At 43.6% G+C, this 23,551-nt stretch overlaps 1 protein-coding gene across 1 annotated transcript in view; it reads right to left on the bottom strand.

Moving 5' to 3' along the window:
- Positions 1 to 23,551, bottom strand: part of PTPN4 (protein tyrosine phosphatase non-receptor type 4) — a 172,009-nt gene that overhangs the window by 45,797 nt on the left and 102,661 nt on the right. The window contains exon 14 of the mRNA XM_077450205.1: positions 4,936 to 5,070. Within this exon, the coding sequence (XP_077306331.1) occupies positions 4,936 to 5,070 (135 nt within the window). The remainder of the gene's footprint in view (positions 1 to 4,935; positions 5,071 to 23,551) is intronic.

Raw genomic sequence — 23,551 nt, 5'->3', positions numbered from 1 at the left:
GCTTTTAACCCTCCCTCGCTAGTAGCTGAATAAAGGATTAAAAGCACCCGCAAAGTGGCAGTTTGGCAGCGCTGCCCATTGATTTCAATGGAAGGGGCGGTTTAGGGGCGCTGTACACAACGCTCCCGCCCCAAAGATGCGGCTTCTAACTTCATCTTGTTTTATTAAGCTTTGACAATAAAACCTGGAAGCTGATTGGTTACTATTAAGCCCCAATACACACTATTAGATTTTCTGCAGATTTTTGTCTTCAGATTTGCTAAAACCATGTAGTGCGAGGGCCGGGCCTGATTGCATAGAAATTGAAACTCCTAAGGTTTGACCTCATATTATATGGTTTTGGTAAAAAAAAAATTAGCAGAACATCTGATGGGTTTAGGGATGCACCAATACTAGTATCGGTATCGATACAGAGTATTTGCACAAGTACCGGTACTCGTGCAAACGTACCGGTACCTGAAACCGATACTTTCAGGCTCGCTTCTTTTGAGCTGTCAGCGGGTCTCCCCTGTTGACAGCTGAAGTGTTAAAGAAGTTCGGTAATTGGAGCTGTGAAAAAAAAAAAAAAAAAAGCAGCCATGTTTATTAACAACATTGCTCAGCCTGAAACACTAAAATAATAAGAAACATTGTTTCTTTTTCAATCTTTCTGTTTCTTTATCCTCAGATCAAAAAGGATGAACAAATGTTCCTCTGTTTAACCCCTTATTAACCCTTAATTACCTCCCTATTCTCCTCCATTTAATTATCTTCCTGTTTTTCTTATTTTTTGTTCACGTCTATTTTATAAATGATAAACAATTACAACTTTTTTTTTGTTTGCTTTGTTAGTGAATATGTTTACACACAATAAATATATATATATATATATATATATATATACATATCTATACATATCTATATATATATATATATACACATACATATCTATACATATCTATATCTATCTATCTATCTATACATATCTATATCTATCCATCTATCTATCTATACATATCTATATCTATCTATCTATACATATCTATATCTATCTATCTATACATATCTATATCTATATCTATCTATACATATCTATATCTATATCTATCTATACATATCTATATCTATCTATCTATACATATCTATATCTATATCTATCTATACATATCTATACATATCTATATCTATATCTATCTATACATATCTATATCTATCTATATCTATCTATCTATCTATCTATCTATCTATATATACATACACACACATATATTTACACATTTCACATTAAAAAGCGCAAAATTGGAAATAAAAAAATCTATTTATTTAATTTGCAAATAACTTTTCAATACTTTGTACCATTGCCGACAGCTGAAGTGAAAACAAAGCAGTTGCGGTAGGTATTGGTAATTGGTAACGGCAAGAACAAAAAAAAAAAAAAAAAAAGGAGTATCGGTACTCGGAAAAAAAAAAATAAATAAATAAAAAAAAAAAATTGGTGCATCCCTAGTTACTATGTGCAGCTGCTTCAGATTTTGCGCCGTCCACTTTTTGTAAACCTCCCCCCAATGTGTGCTTTGCAACGCTTTTAAAAAATCTTTTTTTTTTATCGAAAATACGTTTTAGAAAGAAGTCAAGATCAAAAAATAGCATTCCAGAATTCAGACATGCAACAATAAAAAATATGTCAGTGCCCTTAATGCGACAAATAGTCGCCCTTCGGGGGGGGGGGGCTACACATTATTATTATACACAATTTATATAGCGTAAACAGTTTACGTATATATATATATATATACACACACACACACACACACACACACACACACACACACACACACACACACACACGCACTATTATCGATTTATATAGCACCAACAGTTTACGCAGCGCTTTACTATGTATAGCGGGGACAACATAATTACAGTACAGTTCAATACAAAAAGGTACAGGAGAGCCCGGCTCACAGAGCTTACATTCTAAAGGGAGGGGGTGGTATAAAAGGTAATAGCTGCAGAGAATGATTTGATGGGGGTAGGCATTGATTTTTCAGTATTTTTTTTAATGCGACTTTCGTGCGACTTAAGAATTTACATTGCAGTCTATGGCACTCAAGGCGCATCAAAGTAGTGCAGGAACCTTTTTTTTTTTTTTTTTTTTTTTTAGGTTGCATAGATTTGAACGGCTTCCATTGAAATACATGGACTGCAACTTGACTGTATGTGTCCAAAGCCGCATGGCAAGTCACACAAGTGTGAATGGAGCCTTACTAATTTCCCTATTAATACACGCATGGTTTATCATATTAAAAACACTGAATTAAAACACATTTTAGAATGCAGTAAACAGTGTGCCTGGCCAGAGAGGTGTTTTTTTGTTTTTGTTTTTTGATCAGCCAGTGTGCTGATCAATAAAAAAAAAACAAAAAAAAAAACAAAAACAATTTCCCCATCCACACAAGTCAGGCGCTGCGAGCGCAGCGGGGAACGAGGCGGGGCTTCGTTCCCCCCACATCGCTGTACCCTGGACAGGTAAGTGTCCGATTATTAAAAGTCAGCAGCTGCAGTATTTGTAGCTGCTGACTTTTTTTTTTTTTTTAGGGGGCACCCCACTTTAAGGACCGGAAGGATTTGCCCCCTTAATGACCAGGTCATTTTTTTTGCCATTCAGCACTGCGCCGCTTTAACTGACAATTGCGCGGCTGTGCGACGCTGTACCCAAACAAAATTTATGTCCCTTTTTTCCCCCACAAATAGAACTTTTTTTTGTGCTATTTGATCACCTCTGCGGTTTTTATTTTTTGCGCTATAAACAAAAAAAAAAAGCGACAATTTTGAAACAAAAAGCAATATTTTTTACTTTTTGCTATAATAAATATCCCCCAAAAAATATATAAAAAAAAAAAAAAACAAGTTTCTTCCTGAGTTTAGGCCGATATATATTCTTCTACATATTTTTGGTAATAAATAAAGGTAATAAACGTATATTGATTGGTTTGCACAAAAGTTATAGCGTCTACAATATAGGGTGCCCGGAAAACTTGTCAGAAGAGACTCATGCTGACAAGTACACACTAGAGCTGCGCAATTAATCGTCAAGAATCGTCATCGCCGATCTTGACTAAAGTGTTTCCTGATTCTTTCTATGCAAAGAATTCTCTCTGCTCTTCTGAAGCCCTCAAGAGAAAGGAAGAGAAAAAAACGGGCAGTCTGTCAAGAATCAAAACATTCTTTATCAGTTGAACTTAAGTATAAACATTGTAACAATTTGTCAATGGAATAGACTGTGTGTGTAAGTGAAAAAAGTTTAACCACTTAAACACTAAGGCCGCGTACACACGGGCGGATTGTCTGCCCAACTTAGTCCGCTGAACCGTGTTTCAGCGGACAATCCGCTTGTGTGTGGGCTTCAGCGGACTTTTTCAGCGGACAGTCTGACGGACTTTGTCTTTCGGAATTTCCGTAATTTTGTCCGTCCAAACTTTGGTTTCAGCGGACAGTCCGCTCGTGTGTAGGCAAGTTGGACGGACTAAGTATGGCGCATGCTCAGAAAGGGTTTACACGGCCGAAGGTTGCATTGCAGTGTATTGGACGTCGTTTTTCTAGTCCCGTCGTACGTGCTGTACACGTCATCACGCAAGTTTTCAGCGGACTGTCTGTTCATCGTGTGTGGTCAAGTCCGTTCATTCAAAAGTTGAACGGACTGTCTGTCGGATTGTCTGACGAACTTAGTTGGGCAGACAATCCGCCCGTGTGTACGCGGCCTTAGGTTGCATTCACACCCGAGCGTAGCGTTTTCAAGCAGAAAATCACACAAATTTACCGCGATTTCGCTGCGGTTTTTGCAGCGTTTTTCTTTATCGCGATTTTGCGGCGTTTTTTACCGCGATTTTGTGCAGGGCAAAAGGTCACCAAAGTTAAAAGAAGAAAAACACCTAAATCTGCTCAATTCAAGGGACAAAAAAGGGTCCAGATCTTGTTTGAGCTTCAGGCGTTTGGCTTCAGGCGACATGGAGGCAACATGGAGTGGAGATGTGAACCATCTCCATTGAGAATAATAGATTTTTTTCCCCTCCAACGCTCAGGTGTGAATGGGGTCTAAAGAAAGATGTGGCTAGCCTGATAACCTGATTTTTTTAATTTTTTTTTATGAAAGACAACAACATATGCCGGAACTGATTTAGTACTGCTTTATTACTTAACCTTTTTCCGACATTTGTTGGTTTCAAGATAAAATCATTTTTTTTTTTGTTAGAAAATTACAAACATTATATATATTTTTTTTAGTAGACACCCCTAGAGAAGTGAAGGCGAACCTCAGCACCCCAGGTGTTTTGGAACTACATTTCCCATGATGCTCAACTACACTGCAGAGTGCATGAGCATCGTGGGAAATGTAGTTCAAAAACATCTGGAGTGCCGAGGTTCGCCTTCACTGCCCTAGAGAATAAAATGGTGGTTGTTGCAATATTTTATGTCACACTGTATTTGCGCAGCGATCTTTCAAATGCAATTTATTTTTGATTAAAAAAAAATAAAAATACTTTAATGAATTAAAAAAAAAAAAAAAACTAACCAGTAAAGTTAGCCCTTTTTTTTTGTATAATGTGAAAGATTTTACGCCGTGAGAAAATCGTGATCTTTTTATTCTAAGCAAAAAAAAAAAATCATGATTCTAATTTTGGCCAGAATCGTGCAGCTCTAGTACACACTATAGAGGGGATAAGCTTTGTTCATATTTCATGTCTGGGGATTACAACTACTTTAATAGGCTGCAGGATACAGGACTGGATGCGAGTCCCTTTGCAGGCTGTATGCAACCACCATGCCCAACAAATCCTCCAAAAAAAAAAAAAATAAAAAAAAAAAAAAGGGAATCAGGCACAGTCTCCTTTACAGGAGGAGCAAAAAAAAAAAAAAAAAAATATGACCGCCCCCCATATGTGTGTGCGCACTCACTGATTGGGTGTCCCCGGTGGGGATCTGGACGGCAGGCTCTGTGTCTCCAGCCTGTCATTAGACAGGGAATTTCCGCTCGTCACGTCCCAGTCCATATCGCTGACCAGTTTCCGTGTCAAAGGTTTACTGGGAGATCTGATGGCAAAGAAAACAAAATTGTTAGAACATAAAAAAAAAAAAAAAAAAAAACAACATGAGACCATTAAAGAGGGATTCCACTGGAAACAAAAATATTAAAAGCCAGCAGCTATAAATACTGCAGCTGCTCACTTTTAATAAATGGACACTTACCTGTCCCAGGGGTCCAGCGATGTCGGCAGCCGAGGCCGATCGATCGCTCGGCTCTTGGCTGCTGCCACCGCCATTCTCGGTGAGGGAATCAGGAAGTGAAGCGTTGTGGCTTCTCTTACCGGTTCCCTACTGCGCATTCATGAGTCGCGTAGCGCAATAGGAGTGGTCCGCGCTGTCTCTGGGACACGTGTGTGTCCCAGCAGACAGCACGGCGGGGCAGAAAACAGCATAGACTCCCATGGGAGTCTATGCCCGGAACAGGGTGAAAATACCGGTCTTAGGTATCTGCACTAACCCCCCCCCTGCCTGAAAGGTGCCAACTGTGACAACGGAGGGGGGGGGGGAGGGTTCCGATGAGCGGAAGTTCCACTTTAGGGTGGAACCCCGCTTTAACATAAGTTCCATCACAGAATACATAGTGAGGTTCAGAATTTGACGTTCATGTCTTCTGCCGCAGCTGGGTGTCAGATATACTAAATATACAGTGCCTTGAAAAAGTATTCATACCCCTTACAATGATTCACATGTTGTCATGTTACAATCAAAAAACAAATGTATTTTATGTGATAGACCAACACAAAGCGTCACATAATTGTGAAGTGGAAGGAAAATGATACAAATAAATGTGAAAAGTGTGGGGGGGGGGGGGGGCATTTGTATTCATCCCTCGTTACTCTGATACCCCTACCTGAAATCTAGTGGAATCAATTGCCTTCAGAAGTCACCTAATTAGTAAATAGAGTCCATGTGTGTGTAATTTAATCTCAGTATAAACCGCTGTTCTGAGAAGCCCTCAGAGGTTTGTTAGAGAACTTTAGTGAACAAACAGCATCATGAAGGCCAAGGAACACACCAGACAGGTCAGGGATAAAGTTGTGGAGAAGTATAAAGCAGGGTTAGGTTATAAAACAATCTCCCAAGCTTTGAACATCTCACGGAGCTCTGTTCAATCCATCATCGGAAAATGGAAAGAGTATGGGCACAACTGCAAACCTACCAAGACACGGCCGTCCACCTAAACTGACCGGGCTGGGCAAGGAGAGCATTCATCAGAGAAGAGCCAAGAGGTCCATGGTGACTCTGGAGGAGCTGCAGAGATCCACAGCTCAGGGGGGAGAATCTGTCCACAGGACAACTATTAGTCGTCTCTCCACAAATCTGCCCTTTATGGAAGAGGGACAAGAAGAAAGACATTGGAGGAAGAAAGTCATAGGCTCCCTTCATAATCCTTCATTCTACCCGGTTTGGTCCTCCCCAAACTCATTGTCGGTATTGTCAAGAGCTGGTTTGACCGGCGCTCATCATTTCTATAAATCTTTTATAAATCGCACCATTTCCTACTCTTCATGAAAACGATGATCTCCCACATACAGAAACTTTCAGATATCGTCAAATAATAATAATAATTTCTCACAGCAATGCAGCCTCTGATAAGAGATCACTAAGCTTCACTGCATTCAAACAAGTCTGTAAATCAGATCCACTTAAATGTGGTCTCATTTCCAACCTATACTCCCCTTTACTATCACACATTACCTCTACGCACCCAACCTACATACTACCAAATGGGAAAAAGATCTCCAATTACAATCTGCAGACATAAATTGGTCTCAAATCTGGCAAACAACAAAGTCGGCCTCCCCGCCCGCCACGATCGTAACTCCAGATTTGAACGATTCTACGATTCTGACCATTCAAAGCGTGCGCCTGTTTTCGGAGGGGAAGCCGTTCGAGCCAGCAGGAAACATGGCAGAGAGCAGGAGCGGGTCGTACAGCACCCCCCCCCCCCCCCCGAGATCGGAGCCCTGACCGGATCCCCTGGATTGGGGGTCTCTCTGCTCTGGGTGCTCTGCCAGGTGTGTCCCATTGGGGCCACAACACACTGGAGGGGAAGCCATCGGAGCCAGCGTGAAATGTCTGACATTAGCAAAGAAGAATGTGATTGGTCAGTAAGTATGTCAGGGTGCGCTACCCCCCCGCCCGGTGTTGGTAGGTAGGGGACGTTGCCTCTACCAAGATGGTGGTGGGAGCTTCCTCTTCCTGTGAGCGTCCGAGCGTGTGATGTCAGTGGGAAACTTGGAGAACAGGAACGTGCCTCTCTATCGCTCTCAATCTCAATCGCTCTCAATCTCAATCGCTCTCAATCTCAATCTCTCTCAATCGCTCTCAATCTCAATCTCTCTCAATCGCTCTCAATCTCTCTCAATCGCTCTCAATCTCTCTCAATCTCAATCTCTCTCAATCTCAATCTCTCTCAATCTCAATCGCTCTCAATCTCAATCGCTCTCAATCTCAATCGCTCTCAATCGCTCTCAATCTCAATCGCTCTCAATCTCAATCGCTCTCAATCGCTCTCAATCTCAATCGCTCTCAATCGCTCTCAATCAATCTCAATCAATCTCAATCAATCTCTATCAATCTCTATCAATCTCAATCAATCTCAATCAATCTCTATCAATCTCTATCAATCTCTATCAATCTCTATCAATCTCTATCTATCAATCTCTATCTATCAATCTCTATCAATCTCTATCAATCTCTATCAATCTCTATCAATCTCTATCAATCTCTATCAATCTCTATCAATCTCTATCAATCTCTATCAATCTCTATCAATCTCTCTCTCCTAAAAAAAAATTCGGTTGTGAGAATCGTGATCTTTTTATCCTAAGTAAAAAAAATAGTGATTCTCATTTTGGCCAGGATCGTGCAGCTCTAGTTCAAAGTTATATTTACTGCCTGACGCAACTATTGCACTCCTGAATAGTAAACCACATGCCTTGTCAAACCGCCAATTTAAACTCAAGCTCTTTGTAACAAGAGAAGCAAAACGGGTCAAATCGGAAGCTTAGAAAACAGATTCACTTGATATATCATTAGTCAAACAAAGAGTTACCCAATCTTTGATCCTAATGCTAAAACAGAAGCCATCTATATTGATAATAGATCTAAATTCAAAGCCCTGTGGACGCCATGGATAGAACATTTCCTACCACCGCCTTTGACACCCCTTTACTACTCCCTTAGGGGCTTAAGATCAATAATCTGTATTCATTCATTCATTTTTTTTACCTCCCGAGTCTACTGCCCCTCCTCTGGTGACATACCCCATTCCACATCCCAATGTTTCTTAATCATAACATTATCTAAGCTCCCCCTTCTCTATATACAAATTATTTTTGATCTAATAGAAGTCTTGCGGGAATAATCTGAAATATTACTCATATTTCCAGTTACTGCCAAGCCAATTTGCAGGAACTTGGCTCTTGGAAAACGTACCTATTTCTCTCGATTTCCCTGAAACACTCCTAATGTACCATCTCATACATATTTTACCTGACTCTTCACTCAGAACCAGAGGTACAATATTCTACTGAATCATTTCTATTCTCCATACTCATTCCTGAAATAGAAAGTATCCTCATTTCAGCCATACATGTTACAAGTAACATTGTATCATCTACTCATTTTTACCTTATAGCTTATTTTAATGTTTATTATTAATGAAACTTCATTTCTATTATTTTGTATTCCATCAAATATTGTATTTCCACATATGAGATTACTGTACATCTGTTGTTTAAACTTATGAAAACATAATAAAAATGTTTAAAAACGAAAGAAAGCCATAAGAAACCCCCACAATATATAACACATTTTTTTTTTTTTGTTAAAATATAAAAAAGATGATGTTACGCCAAGTAAGTTGATACCTAAAATGTCACGCTTTAAAATTGTGCGCGCTCGTGGAATGATGCCAAAACTACGATACTTAAGACTCCATAGGTGATGCTTAAAAAAAAATTCTCATAGGTTACCAGTTTAGAGTTACAGAGGAGATCTAGTGCTAGAATCACTGCACTCACTATAACATTTGCGGCGATACCTCACATGTGTGGGGAACATATGCGAGTGCAACCTACGTATGCTTCTGCACGCAAGCAAAGGGGCGTTTTCATTTTATTTATTTTTTATTTCTATTTATTTTTACCCTGCCCCTTAAAAAAAAAAAAAAAAAAAAGTGTATATATATATATATATATATATATATATATATATATATATATATATATATATATATATATATATATAATTTTTATTTCTAACACAAGAAATGTAAACATTCAATGTGATGGAAATAAGGCATGACAGGTGCATTTATGGAGAGCTCTGGGTTCTATAAGACCCGAAATCTCTCCTCTACCCTGGAAAGCATGAAACAAAAAAACATTGATCTCATGCTTTCCAAAAAAAAAATAAAAAATTTGTGTTAACATCTGCTCAAACCAGAAGTGACGTCATGACGTTGCTTCTAGCCTCCCAGGATCATAGAGATGGATGGGGACTATTTTTGTTTGCTGATAACTAAAGATCTACAGTATATATAGAGGAATCAGGACCTCCTTCCTCCTGCTGGTGACCCCTCTAGTGATATAAAGATCTATATAGAGGAATCAGGACCTCCTTCCTCCTGCTGGAGACCCCTCTAGTGATATAAAGATCTATATAGAGGAATCAGGACCTCCTTCCTCCTGCTGGTGACCCCTCTAGTGATATAAAGATCTATATAGAGGAATCAGGACCTCCTTCCTCCTGCCGGTGACCCCTCTAGTGATATAAAGATCTATATAGAGGAATCAGGACCTCCTTCCTCCTGCTGGTGACCCCTCTAGTGATATAAAGATCTATATAGAGGAATCAGGACCTCCTTCCTCCTGCTGGTGACCCCTCTAGTGATATAAAGATCTATATAGAGGAATCAGGACCTCCTTCCTCCTGCCGGTGACCCCTCTAGTGATATAAAGATCTATATAGAGGAATCAGGACCTCCTTCCTCCTGCTGGAGACCCCTCTTGTGATATAAAGATCTATATAGAGGAATCAGGACCTCCTTCCTTCGTCTGGTGACCCCTCTAGTGATATAAAGATCTATATAGAGGAATCAGGACCTCCTGCTGGTGACCCCTCTAGTGATATAAAGATCTATATAGAGGAATCAGGACCTCCTTCCTCCTGCTGGCGATCCCTCTAGTGATATAAAGATCTATATAGAGGAATCAGGACCTCCTTCCTCCTGCTGGCGATCCCTCTAGTGATATAAAGATCTATATAGAGGAATCAGGACCTCCTTCCTCCTGCTGGTGACCCCTCTAGTGATATAAAGATCTTGATAGAGGAATCAGGACCTCCTTCCTCCTGCTGGTGACCCCTCTTGTGATATAAAGATCTATATAGAGGAATCAGGACCTCCTTCCACCTGCTGGTGACCCCTCTAGTGATATAAAGATCTATATAGAGGAATCGAGACCTCCTTCCTCCTGCTGGTGATCCCTCTTGTGATATAAAGATCTATATAGAGGGATCAGGACCTCCTTCTTCAATCTGGTGGTCCCGCTAGTGATATAAAGGGCTATTATAGAGGAATCAGGACCTCCTTCCTCCTGCTGGAGACCCCTCTAGTGATATAAAGATCTATATAGAGGAATCAGGACCTCCTTCCTCCTGCCGGTGATCCCTCTAGTAATATAAAGATCTATATAGAGGAATCAGGACCTCCTTCCTCCTGCTGGTGACCCCTCTAGTGATATAAAGATCTATATAGAGGAATCAGGACCTCCTTCCTGCTGCTGGAGATCCCTCTAGTGATATCCCTCTAGTGATATAAAGATCTATATAGAGGAATCAGGACCTCCTTCTTCAATCTGGTGGTCCCTCTAGTGATATAAAGGGCTATTATAGAGAAATCAGGACCTCCTTCCTCCTGATGATCATACTAGTGATAACTAAAGATCTGTATATGGGAATCAGGTACTCTCTTCTCCTGCTGGTGATCCCTCTAGTAATGGTCCCAGTTTTCTATGGTCATTTATCTATTCAAGTAGCTTGAACTGCAGAGGAAGCGATGTAACGACGACTGACTTTTTCTAAAATAGCCCCCAAATTTCCCCCTGGTGCAGGGACTAACCACACGCCGTTATCAGGTTTTCACAGAATGCGAGTTTGTGGTCCCACCCTCCCACACACATGAAACTTTTTATATGCTTTCTAAAAACTTTTACCATTGCACAGAGATTTCATGAAAACAGGGCTGTGCGCTATAACCAGGCCTCTTCCAAAGTCGATGGCTGTGAAAATAGATTTTCTATAACAGATATTCCAGGTATAGATGGGAGCGTGGGGGGGGGGGGGGGGGGCAGTTGCACATACACACATGCATTGTGGTAACCCACATACAAAACTCATAGTGTTGCAATCCATTTGGAATGGAGTGTACCTGGGCAGTGCAGCACAAGTCAATGGACAGCTGCGAATCTCTGCATCACTTTGTAAAAAAAAAAAAAAAAAAAAAAATGCTGCAGGTTCCATGAAATGTGCGTCGTGTTGTACATTTAGACTTGACTTAACCACTTTGAGACCAGGCCTATTCCGACACTTCTATCATACGTTTAAAAATCAGCATTTTTTTTTTTTTTGCTACCAAATTACTTAGAACCCCCCACCAATGCCAAAGATTTTTTATTTTTTTTTAACCACTTCGCACCCAGGTCAATTCTGACATTTCTCTCCTACATGTAAAATTCATAATTTTTTTTGCTAGAAAATTACACAGAACCCCCAAACATTATATATCTGTTTTTTTTTTTTTTTTTAGCAAAGACCCTAGAGAATACAATGACGATCGTTGCAACTTTTTATCTCGCACTGTATTTGCGCAGCAATTTTTCGAACACTTTTTTTCCAGATAAAAAAAACTGTTTCATGCTTTAAAAAAAAAAAAACAGTAAAGTTAGCCAAATTTTTTTGCATAATGTGAAAGATGAAGATATGTTGAGTAAATAGATACCCAACATGTCACGCTTCAAAAATGCACACGCTCGTGGAATGGCGCCAAACTTTGGTATTTAAAAAAATCCCCATAGGCGACACTTTAAATTTTTTTTTTTTTACTGGTTACATGTTTTGAGTTACAGAGGAGGTCTAGGGCTAGAATTATTGCTCTCGCTCTAACGTTCGCGGCAATACCTCACATGTGTGGTTTGAACACCGTTTTCATATGTGAGCGGGACTTACGCATGCGTTCGCTTCTGTGTACGAGCTCATGGGGACAGGGGCGCTTTACATTTTTTGTTAATTTTACTTTTATTTTTTTAGTTTGACACAAAAAAATGATTACTTTTATTCCTATTTCAAGGAATGTAAACATCCCTTGTAATAGGAATATGTCACGATCGGACCTATTTACAGTGAGATATGGGGGGGGGGGTCAATAAGACCCCACATCTCACCTCTAGGCTGGGAAGCCTAATAAAAAAACAATCACGGCTTCCCAGCCAAGGTGGCGCCGTTATTTTGAATGCAGAGTCCGGGCGTGACGTCATAACATTGCGCCCCGGCCTCCGAACGATCATAGAGACTCCGGGGACCATCTGGTCCGCCGGAAATCTCTATGAAACCATCCGGGGGCCGGCGGATTCTGTGACCGACAGGGCCGGACTTTCAATAGGGCTTGACGGGGCTCAAGCCCATGGGCCCCGTCCAATAGGGGGCCCCGCGAGCCCCGCGAGCCCATACTTTACACGAGGCGTCCGCGCTATAACAAGCTACAGCGCGGACGGCACTTGCTGGGCGGGCGTCCCTGGGCGTCCTCCTCTCGTTTACTTCCCCTGATGCGTGCCGCGGGCGCGCATCGGGGAAGTACTGTGTCAACTCGGCAGTGTCCCTTGGACACAGCCAAACAGCCAATCACAGATCATGCTAAATGGCCAATCACAGCGGCCATTTAGCACTGATCTGAGTGTCCAATGGCAATGAGAGATGATATCATGAGATCATCTCTCATCGCCCGCTCTCCCCCTCACAGAGACAGCCTGTGAGGAGGAAGAGCGACGTGCAGCTTGTCACTGTGAGTAAAAAAAATAAAAAAAAACAGTGTAAAGTGCTGTCCCCAGTGCCACCTGTCCCATCTGTCCCCAGTGCCACCTGTCCCACCTGTCCCATCTGTCCCCAGTGCCACCTGTCCCACCTGTCCCATCTGTCCCCAGTGCCACCTGTCCCATCTGTCCCCAGTGCCACCTGTCCCATCTGTCCCCAATGCCACCTGTCCCACCTGTCCCATCTGTCCCCAGTGCCACCTGTCCCATCTGTCCCCAGTGCCACCTGTCCCCAGTGCCACCTGTCCCCAGTGCCACCTGTCCCCAGTGCCACCTGTCCCCAGTGCCACCTGTCCCCAGTGCCACCTGTCCCTAGTGCCATCTGTCCCATCTGTCCCCAGTACCATCTGTCCCCAGTGCCACCTGTCCCCAGTGCCACGTATAAGTGCCATCTGTACTCAGTGCCACCTGTCCCCAGTGCCACATATAAGTGCCATCTGTCATCAGTGCCATCTGTCCCCAGTGCCACGTTTAAGTGCCATCTGTCATCAGTGCCACCTGTCCCCAGTGCCACTGCCATGCATAAGTGCCACCTGTCCCCAGTGCCATCTGTCATCAGTGCCACCTGTCCCCAGTGCCACGTATAAGTGCCATCTGTCATCAGTGCCATCTGTCCCCAGTGCCACTGCCATGTATAAGTGCCACCTATCCCCAGTGCCACATATAAGTGCCATCTTTCATCAGTGCCACCTGTCCCCAGTGCCATCTGTCATCAGTGCCATCTGTCCCCAATGCCACCTGTCCCCAGTGCCACATATAAGTGCCATCTGTCATCAGTGCCACTGCCATGTATAAGTGCCATCTGTCATCAGTGTCACGTGTCATCAGTGCCATCTGTCCCCAGTGCCACGTATAAGTGCCATCTGTCATCAGTGCCACCTATAATTGCCATCTGTCATCAGTGCCACCTGTCCCCAATGCCACCTGTCCCCAGTGCCACATATAAGTGCCATCTGTCCCCAATGCCACCTGTCCCCAGTGCCACATATAAGTGCCATCTGTAATCAGTGCCACCTGTCCCCAGTGCCACGTATAAGTGCCATCCGTCATCAGTGCCACCTGTCCCCAGTGCCACGTATAAGTGCCATCTGTTATCAGTGCCATCTGTCCCCAATGCCACCTGTCCCCAGTGCCACATATAAGTGCCATCTGTCCCCAATGCCACCTGTCCCCAGTGCCACATATAAGTGCCATCTGTAATCAGTGCCACCTGTCCCCAGTGCCACGTATAAGTGCCATCCGTCATCAGTGCCACCTGTCCCCAGTGCCACGTATAAGTGCCATCTGTTATCAGTGCCATCTGTCCCCAATGCCACCTGTCCCCAGTGCCACATATAAGTGCCATCTGTCCCCAATGCCACCTGTCCCCAGTGCCACATATAAGTGCCATCTGTAATCAGTGCCACCTGTCCCCAGTGCCACGTATAAGTGTCATCCGTCATCAGTGCCACCTGTCCCCAGTGCCACCTGTCCCCAGTGCCACTGCCATGTATAAGTGCCACCTGTCCTCAGTGCCATCTGTCCCCAGTGCCACATATAAGTGCCATCTGTCATCAGTGCCACCTGTCCCCAGTGCCACGTATAAGTGCCACCTGTCATCAGCGCCACCTGTCATCAGTGCCACGTATAAGTGCCATCCGTCATCAGTGCCATCTGTCCCCAGTGCCACGTATAAGTGCCATCTGTCATCAGTGCCACTGCCATGTATAAGTGACATCTGTCATCAGTGTCACGTGTTATCAGTGCCACCTGTCCCCAGTAGCATCTGTCCCCAGTGCCACCTGTCCCTAGTGCCACCTGTCCCCAGTGTCACATGTCATCAATGTCACGTATTAGTGCCATCTGTCATCATTGCCACGTATTAGTGCCATCTGTCAGCAGTGCCACATATTAGTGTCATCTGTCATCAGTGTCCCATGTCATCAGTGCTGCATATTAGTGCCATCTGTTATCAGTGTCATGTGTCATCAGTGCCACGTATTAGTGTCATCTGTCATCAGTGCCACGTCAGTGTCATGTGTCATTGTCCTGGTGCTCCAGGGCCTTCAAAATTGTAATAGGTAGTCAAGAAGTTAGATGTGTAATTTATTCTTCTAGAACACATGATGGCGCTCCCTGCATGTTGGGCCTCTCTAAGTGTCCAGGCTGTGGAAAAGTCCCACACATGTGGTATTGTAATACTCAGGAGGAGTAGCTTGTGTTTTGGGGTGTCATATGTACACATGCCAAGTGAGAGAAATAACCTATTACAATGTCAATTTTCTGAGAATTGTGGGAAAAAATTACAACATCAAAAACCTCACCATGTCTTTTACTAAATACCCAAAAAGGGGTCATTTGGGGGGTATTTGTACTTTCCTGACTTGTTCAGGTCACAAGAAATGAGATAGACCACCAGTACATCAGACATGAGCAATTTTGTATGATTTGCACCACAGCTTGTAGACTCTCTAACTTTCACAAAGACCAAATAATATCCACTAATTTTGGTTATTTTTACCAAAGATATGTAGCAGTATAAATTGTGGCCAAAATTTTTAAGAAAAATGAGTAATTTGCTAAATTTTATCACAGAAACTGAGAAAAATTAGTTTTTTTTTCAGAATTGTTCCTTGCTCCTTTTCTCTTATCTTGCTGTTTGCTGTTTGCTGATTGGTTATTGGCAGTTACATAGTGCCTCGTTTACTGGCGCTGAGAAAACCTGTCTGCATTAGACAGTGATGGCGGACAAACGGTATCAGAGTGGTGCGCTTAAACGAAAACTAAAAAATGAAAGACAGCAACGCAAAAAGGAAGATCTCAGTAAAATGAAAAGAATTACTGGATTTTTTACACCCATGACACCACAGCCTGATGTGCAAGCAGAGAATCCAGAGGACAACAACACGAACCCGATGGAAGAAACGCTTGGAGACGATTTGAATTTACGAGCAGGGCAGCCCATCAACGAATCATCATCATCTCTTCAGTCAGAAACTGCGACTGAACAATGTCCAACTAAAGATTCTTTATCCACTGATCCTGCTCTCTGGGGTAAAATTGATGAAAGCGTACGTGCTTATTGGGCGCGAAAAGGTCCGGAGTCTGCTCAGAATAAGGATGCCAATGTTAAGGCTTCTGAACGCCACTACAAACATCAGAAGAGGCTGTTTTCTAAGACTCATTTCAAACGCAAGCATTTGAATGGTGAGTACTTGCCCAGAGAATGGTTGCTTTACTCACCATCCACTGGTTGTGTGTTTTGTTTTGCTTGCCGCCTTTTTGGCGATTGTAACGGTCAATCCCTTTTTGAGTCTGGCTATAATGACTGGAAACATGCTACCAGACGCATTGCTGAGCATGAGAATAGTGAAAGTCATAGAAAGGCTATGTTTAATTACATTAACAGAGCAGCAGCTGACGGAGTTATAGATTCTCAGCTTAAAAAGCAGTTTGAGTCGCAATGCAATTATTGGAGTGAAGTTTTGCAAAGAGTGGTTGCAGTTGTAAAATTTCTGTCAGAGCGGGGATTGGCTTTCCGAGGCTCCAGTGAAATATTTGGCCGAGCTGACAATGGGAATTACATGGGAATCCTGGAACTGATCAGTGAATTCGACCCATTCTTGAAATCGCACATACAGATATATGGCAATGCTGGGGTAGGAACCCCCTCATATCTTTCATCGAAAACATGCGATGAATTTATCGAGCTAATGAGCAACAGAGTACTTTCTGAAATCATTGCTGAAGTGAAAGTGACAAAGTACTTTTCCATTTGCATTGATTCAACTCCCGACATGACGCACATTGATCAGCTTACATTTATCATAAGGTATGTTTCATCAGAGGGCCTCGTAGAAGAGCGATTCTTAAAATTTCTCCCTATATCTAGCCACACAGGGAAGGCACTCTGTGATGCAGTGTTCACAGTTTTACATGAGATGGACATAGATATCAGTAACTGCCGTGGACAGTGCTATGATAATGCCGCAAACATGTCAGGAGTGTACAATGGGCTGCAAGCTCACATCAAAGACATTAATCCACTAGTAGAGTGGGTGCCCTGCGCCGCGCACACACTTAATCTGGCTGGAGTTAATAGTGTAAACTGCTGTACAGAGACCGCCGATTTTTTTAACTTCATTCAGACCTTGTTCAACTTCTTCTCGAAATCCACAGCTAGATGGAAGGTGGTAACTGCAGGTTTGCAGCCTAATGAAAACCACCGCATTGAGACACTAAAATCTCTCTCTGACACCAGGTGGGCTGCGCATGCACAGGCCACCAAGGCACTGTGCCGGAACTATGCCAATATTCAAGAGTCACTGATGAACATTGCAGAAGACAGCAAACAGAACCCGACAACACAAAATGATGCTTGGTCTCTACATAAAAAAATGAACAGGCTTGAGACTGCTTTTCTTTGCACTGTGTGGAATTATGTTCTACAACGCTTTCATGGGACAAGTGTTGCACTTCAAGCTGTGGATCTGGACCTGTGCAATGCTGTTGATTTGGTGAGGTCACTGCGGGAATATATTGTTGGTTTGAGAGATGAATTTGATGTGTTTGAAGCCCAAGCAAAAGCGATGTCTCCCACCGTTTCCGCAACATACAAACAAGACACACAAAGAGAAAGAAAACGCAAGACTCACATGGATGAGTCTGCAACACCTGAGGTTCACTTATCAGGAAGAGAACGGTTCTCATCTGGTGTGTTTCTAGTTGTGATGGATAGGCTGCTGGCTGAACTTGATCGCCGTTTTCAGTCCTATAATGACCTCAACAGCACCTTTGGTTTCCTGAACAACATATCTACCCTCTCTGCAGAACATCTTCGTAAAAAAGCAGCAGATCTACAGAAGAGATACCACACTGACCTGGAAAATGAATTTTGTGAAGAAATCATCCAGTTCAAAGAATTCATCTGCCATGATGAGCCATCATCTGCTAGGGAACTTCTTTTGTGCATTAAAAAAAGAAAACTACAGACCATCTTCCCAAATGTGGATGTCGCTCTCAGACTTTACCTGACATTACCAGTGACAAATGCAAGTGGGGAGCGCAGTTTCTCCAAACTGAAACTATTAAAAAATAGACTAAGATCCACAATTGTACAGCAGAAATTAAATCATCTCACTCTGATGTCAATTGAGAGCGACCTTCTACGTAAACTGGATTTTACTGATTTGATCAAAGACTTTGCTGCAAAGAAATCCAGAAAATGCCGCTTCTAAATAGTACTATGTTAATATCTTTAAAATGAGATGACATGCATGAAGTCATAACATGATCACCTTTCTCTTTCTTTCTCTACCTTGCCTGTTGTTGTTTTAAATGATCAGTCTCTGGATACTGTTGTTGATGTAATGCTTTCTTAAGATATGATAGTGTACTACTTTTATTTTATTGACTAAAAGTTAAGTTAAGATTTTTCACTACAACACTCACTTATGTACTACACACACACACACAATTTATCTTGCACTTTGTTCAATGAGTTATTTTGTTATATTCTTGCAATTGATTTGTTATGATTGCAACCTTACAAGGTAGTTGATTCAAGTTTTTCAATATGTTTTCCAGGTAAATAAGTGTTTTATGTTCTCATTCTGACCAAGACATTTGTGCATTGCAATAAACACTTGATCACTTTGAACTTTTTTCATCATTATTTATTTATTGGAAAAAAGCTTTTCAAGCTTCAATCAGTAATCGATTGTTACTTTTTTTTAGCATTTAACGCTGTCTATGGTACCAGTCACCTTTTAAAAGTAGCTTGGCACTTCAAATAACGATTGGATCGATTAGATTGTTACGGCACCAGATGGCGACAAATTAATATAGAAGGTAGGGCCCGAAAGTGGCTCAAGCCCAGGGGCCCCCAGTACCCTAAGTCCTGCCCTGGTGACCGACTGACCGATGGAAGCGGTGAGTCAGTAGAAAACACCGGAGGGCGGCGGGAGGGGGGGGGGATGTCCCCTCCCGCCGCCCGTAAGAACGATCAAGCGGCAGGACAGCCACTATGATCGTTCTCATGGTGCAGGGAATCGCCGGCTGAAAATGCCAATATCTGAATGATGTCTGTGGCCTCAGGCATCATTCAGATATAACACCACAAAGCCCACAACGTCATATGACGTAGCTTGGGCGACAAGTGGTTAAGCAAGGGTCCTATAGAATAAAATGGTGGGCGTTGCAATTTTTTCTGTCACACGGAATTTGCGCATCGGTTTTCCAAAAGCTATTTTTTGGGGGAAAAAGTAACCTTTGATGAATTTTAATACACACAAACACAATATAATGCCCACTTGTTTGGTAAAATATAAAAGATGATGCGATGCGGAGTAAACAGATCCCCAACATGTCAAGCTTTAAAATAGCACACAGCCGTGGAATGGCGACAAACTACGGTACATTTAAATTATCCATAGGCGACGATTTAAAAGCCTTTAGAGGTTACCACTTCAGATTTACACAGGAGGTCTGGTGATAGGATTATTGCTCTCGTATCGCTGTGATACCTCACATGTGGTGCGATCGCTGTATACGTATGAATGGGGGACCTATGTGTGTGTTTGCCTTTGTTCACGAGCACAGGGGGGGGGGGGGGGACAGGGGCACTTTATAGTTACTTTTTTGTTATTATTATTTATTTTATTTTTACACTGTCTCTTTACATTTTATTTTTGTTTTATTAACTTTTTTGCCATCACAAGGGATGAACAATATCCATTGTGATAGCATGGGCAGATCTCTCCTCTGCCCTTAAAAGCCACAAATCACACCAAGATTGGTTTGTTCCATGTTTTAGCCGTACCACTCCACTCAGTGAGAGGGAAGGGATTGGTTCCAGTTGGAAGGCTCTGGTGTAGAAGGGGAGATAGGGATTGGTTCCAGTTGGAAAGCTCTGGCGTAGAAGGGGAGATGGGGATTGGTTCCAGTTGGAAGGCTCTGGCGTAGAAGGGGAGATGGGGATTGGTTCCAGTTGGAAGGCTCTGGCGCAGAAGGGGAGATAGGGATTGGTTCCAGTTGGAAGGCTCTGGCATAGAAGGGGAGATGGGGATTGGTTCCAGTTGGAAGGCTCTGGCGTAGAAGGGGAGATGGGGATTGGTTCCAGTTGGAAGGCTCTGGCGTAGAAGGGGAGATGGGGATTGGTTCCAGTTGGAAGGCTCTGGCGTAGAAGGGGAGATGGGGATTGGTTCCAGTTGGAAGGCTCTGGCGTAGAAGGGGAGGATAGGGATTGGTTCCAGTTGGAAGGCTCTGGTGCAGAAGGGGAGATGGGGATTAGTTCAGTTGGAAGGCTCTGGCGCAGAAGGGGAGATAGGGATTGGTTCCAGTTGGAAGGCTCTGGCATAGAAGGGGAGATGGGGATTGGTTCCAGTTGGAAGGCTCTGGCGTAGAAGGGGAGATGGGGATTGGTTCCAGTTGGAAGGCTCTGGAGTAGAAGGGGAGGATAGGGATTGGTTCCAGTTGGAAGGCTCTGGTGCAGAAGGGGAGATGGGGATTAGTTCAGTTGGAAGGCTCTGGCGCAGAAGGGGAGATAGGGATTGGTTCCAGTTGGAAGGCTCTGGCGTAGAAGGGGAGATGGGGATTGGTTCCAGTTGGAAGGCTCTGGCGTAGAAGGGGAGATGGGGATTGGTTCCAGTTGGAAGGCTCTGGCGCAGAAGGGGAGATAGGGATTGGTTCCAGTTGGAAAGCTCTGGCGTAGAAGGGGAGATGGGGATTGGTTCCAGTTGGAAGGCTCTGGCGCAGAAGGGGAGATAGGGATTGGTTCCAGTTGGAAGGCTCTGGCGTAGAAGGGGAGATAGGGATTGGTTCCAGTTGGAAGGCTCTGGCGTAGAAGGGGAGATAGGGATTGGTTCCAGTTGGAAAGCTCTGGCGTAGAAGGGGAGATGGGGATTGGTTCCAGTTGGAAGGCTCTGGCGTAGAAGGGGAGATGGGGATTGGTTCCAGTTGGAAGGCTCTGGCGTAGAAGGGAAGATGGGGATTGGTTCCAGTTGGAAGGCTCTGGCGTAGAAGGGGAGATGGGGATTGGTTCCAGTTGGAAGGCTCTGGCGTAGAAGGGGAGATGGGGATTGGTTCCAGTTGGAAGGCTCTGGCGTAGAAGGGGAGATAGGGATTGGTTCCAGTTGGAAGGCCCTGGCGTAGAAGGGGAGGTGGAGGGGGTGGGGATTGATCCCTGCACAATCCACATACCCTATAGGTAAGGTTGAGGGAGAGGGGTTATTTTTTCCCCTCCCTATATGCCCTCCACCCTGATCCCTTATAGGGTAGGAGTGAGCGGGGAGATCCCACCTGGAAATATAAAGGGGAGGATATCATCGGTGGAAGCGGGAGAAAGGGAAAACTTTCACAAAAGTTTAGAGGAGGAGGGAAGGTAGATCTCTTTTTTACTTCCCCTTACACTCCCCATACAAAGACTAGATAAGATATTTGAGGAGTACGAGGCTAGATTAAGAGGGGGGATGGGGGGGGGGGGGAGGTGAAAAAGGGAAAAGGGAAAGAGGAAATACATATATTTTTGTGAGGGGCATATTGTTGAAGTGAATTGAAGGCATGTTGTGGTGGGTTTGAAAATAAGTGCAAGTAGAAGTTCACAAAGGTGGTGGGTGGGGGGAGAGGAGGGAGGGAGAGAGGAGGGATTTGTCGGGGGTTAATTCATTTTTTTCCCCTCCCCCGTTTGTTGCTATGTGGGATCATGAATTAAACCCATAAACCATACTCTGAAGTGGAGGAGGGGGGATGAAGTTTTTTTTTTTTGTTTTTGTGCGGGGTTATGAAAGTGATGAAATACTGGATGTATAAAGATAAAACTATAAATAAGAAAGGGAATATATTGAATTTATGCAAGAATGAATATGTTGCAAAATAAAGATTTAATATAAAAAAAAAAAAAAATAGTAATAATAAAAATAAAAAAAGGATTTCCAAGCCAGTAATGGCTCATTTACATTCTAGCAAAACCAGAAGTGAGAAAATACTAGTCGCTTCTGTTTTCTTAGACCATAGAGATGATGTGGGACGTTGCGGTCGGCTTCAGTCCCAGGCTCTCTGGTGGGATGGGAGAGCCTAGTAGAAAGGTGGCGGGGGGGGGGGGGTGGCGTTTTCCACCTGTAAAAGCGATTTAGTTGCTAGGATCGCTTTTACAAGTAAAGAGCTTCGATGGCAAAAAAAAAAAAAAAAAAAAGATACCAGGATGATGTCTCTTAGCTGCAGGCAACATCCTGTGATGTGGAAACAGAAAAAAGGTGCATACAACGCTTCAGGCAAGAATGGACACACCCGGTCCCAAAGTGCTGATCCCGGTTCATCACCGTAGGCAATAGCAAGAAAAGATCGATCGCACACTTGAATCCAAAAGATGCCGTCGCCCACTACTTAAAGCGGAGCTCCACTCAAAAAGGGGACGTTCCACTTTAAGCACTCCCCCAAGCCCCCACCACATTTGGCATGTCATTTTTTGGGGGAGGGGGGGTGGTGGGTACCTCGATTTGACAGGTACTTGCTCCCACTTCGGGTCGTAAAGCCTAGGGAAGTTCTCCTCTCCCCCTGCAGTCTTCTGTGACATGTCAAAGGTCCCAGAAGACTGCTGGACCATTCATCAGGTGCAGCGCGACTTTAGCATGCGCAGTGTGCAACAGGCTGTGAACCTGTAAGCTGTCAGAGCCGGGTGCCCACAGTTATAATGCCGGCGCACCAGGGGAGAGGAGAGTGAGAGAAGCGACGGTTCGGGTGACCACATCGCTGGATAATAGTATAGGTGAGCAGCTTGCTATGGGGGCACCATTCATGGGGGTGTCCATTCAGACAAGGAGCTGCGGTCCAGCTCCCCTCTCTCTCCTCATTGGCTCACTGACTTTGATTGGCAGCAGCGCAAGCCAATTGCACTTTGCTGCCGTCTCAGCCAACGAGGAGAGAGAGTCCCGGGCAGCTGAGACACCTGCAACATCGCTGGATCGGGATAGCATCAGGTAAGTATTAGGGAGGCTGTGGCACACAGAAGGCTTTTTATCTAAATGCATAGAATGCATTAAGGTAAAAAAAAAAATCTGATTTTACAACCACTGTAATTATATAGTCTAATAAAATTGGGCATTTTACCTATTTAGTGCCTATATCCATTTAAGGACCGCCTCCTGCACATATATGACGTCAGAATGGCACGGCTGGGCACAATCACGTACTTGTACGTAACTCTTTAAGTGCCCAGCCGTGGGTCATGAGCGCACCGCTGGCGGCGTGCTCCCAACCCGATCCTGAGCTCCGTGACCGTGGCACCCACGGACCAGATCGCCGCTTGTGTCCCGCGATCGGGTCACAGAGCTGAAGAACGAGGAGAGGTCTGTGTAAACAAACCTCTCCCCGTGCTTCCTACTGTGGCTGTCACCGATCGTCTGTTCCCTGATATAGGG

Source organism: Lithobates pipiens, unplaced genomic scaffold (assembly GCF_037356315.1).
Source record: "Lithobates pipiens isolate NorthernLeopardFrog02 unplaced genomic scaffold, aLitPip1_a1.2 Scaffold_22, whole genome shotgun sequence".
Classification (NCBI taxonomy): Eukaryota; Metazoa; Chordata; class Amphibia; order Anura; family Ranidae; genus Lithobates; species Lithobates pipiens.
The sequence above is the reverse complement of the archived record's forward strand: the minus strand, read 5'-3'. Positions and strand labels throughout refer to the sequence as shown.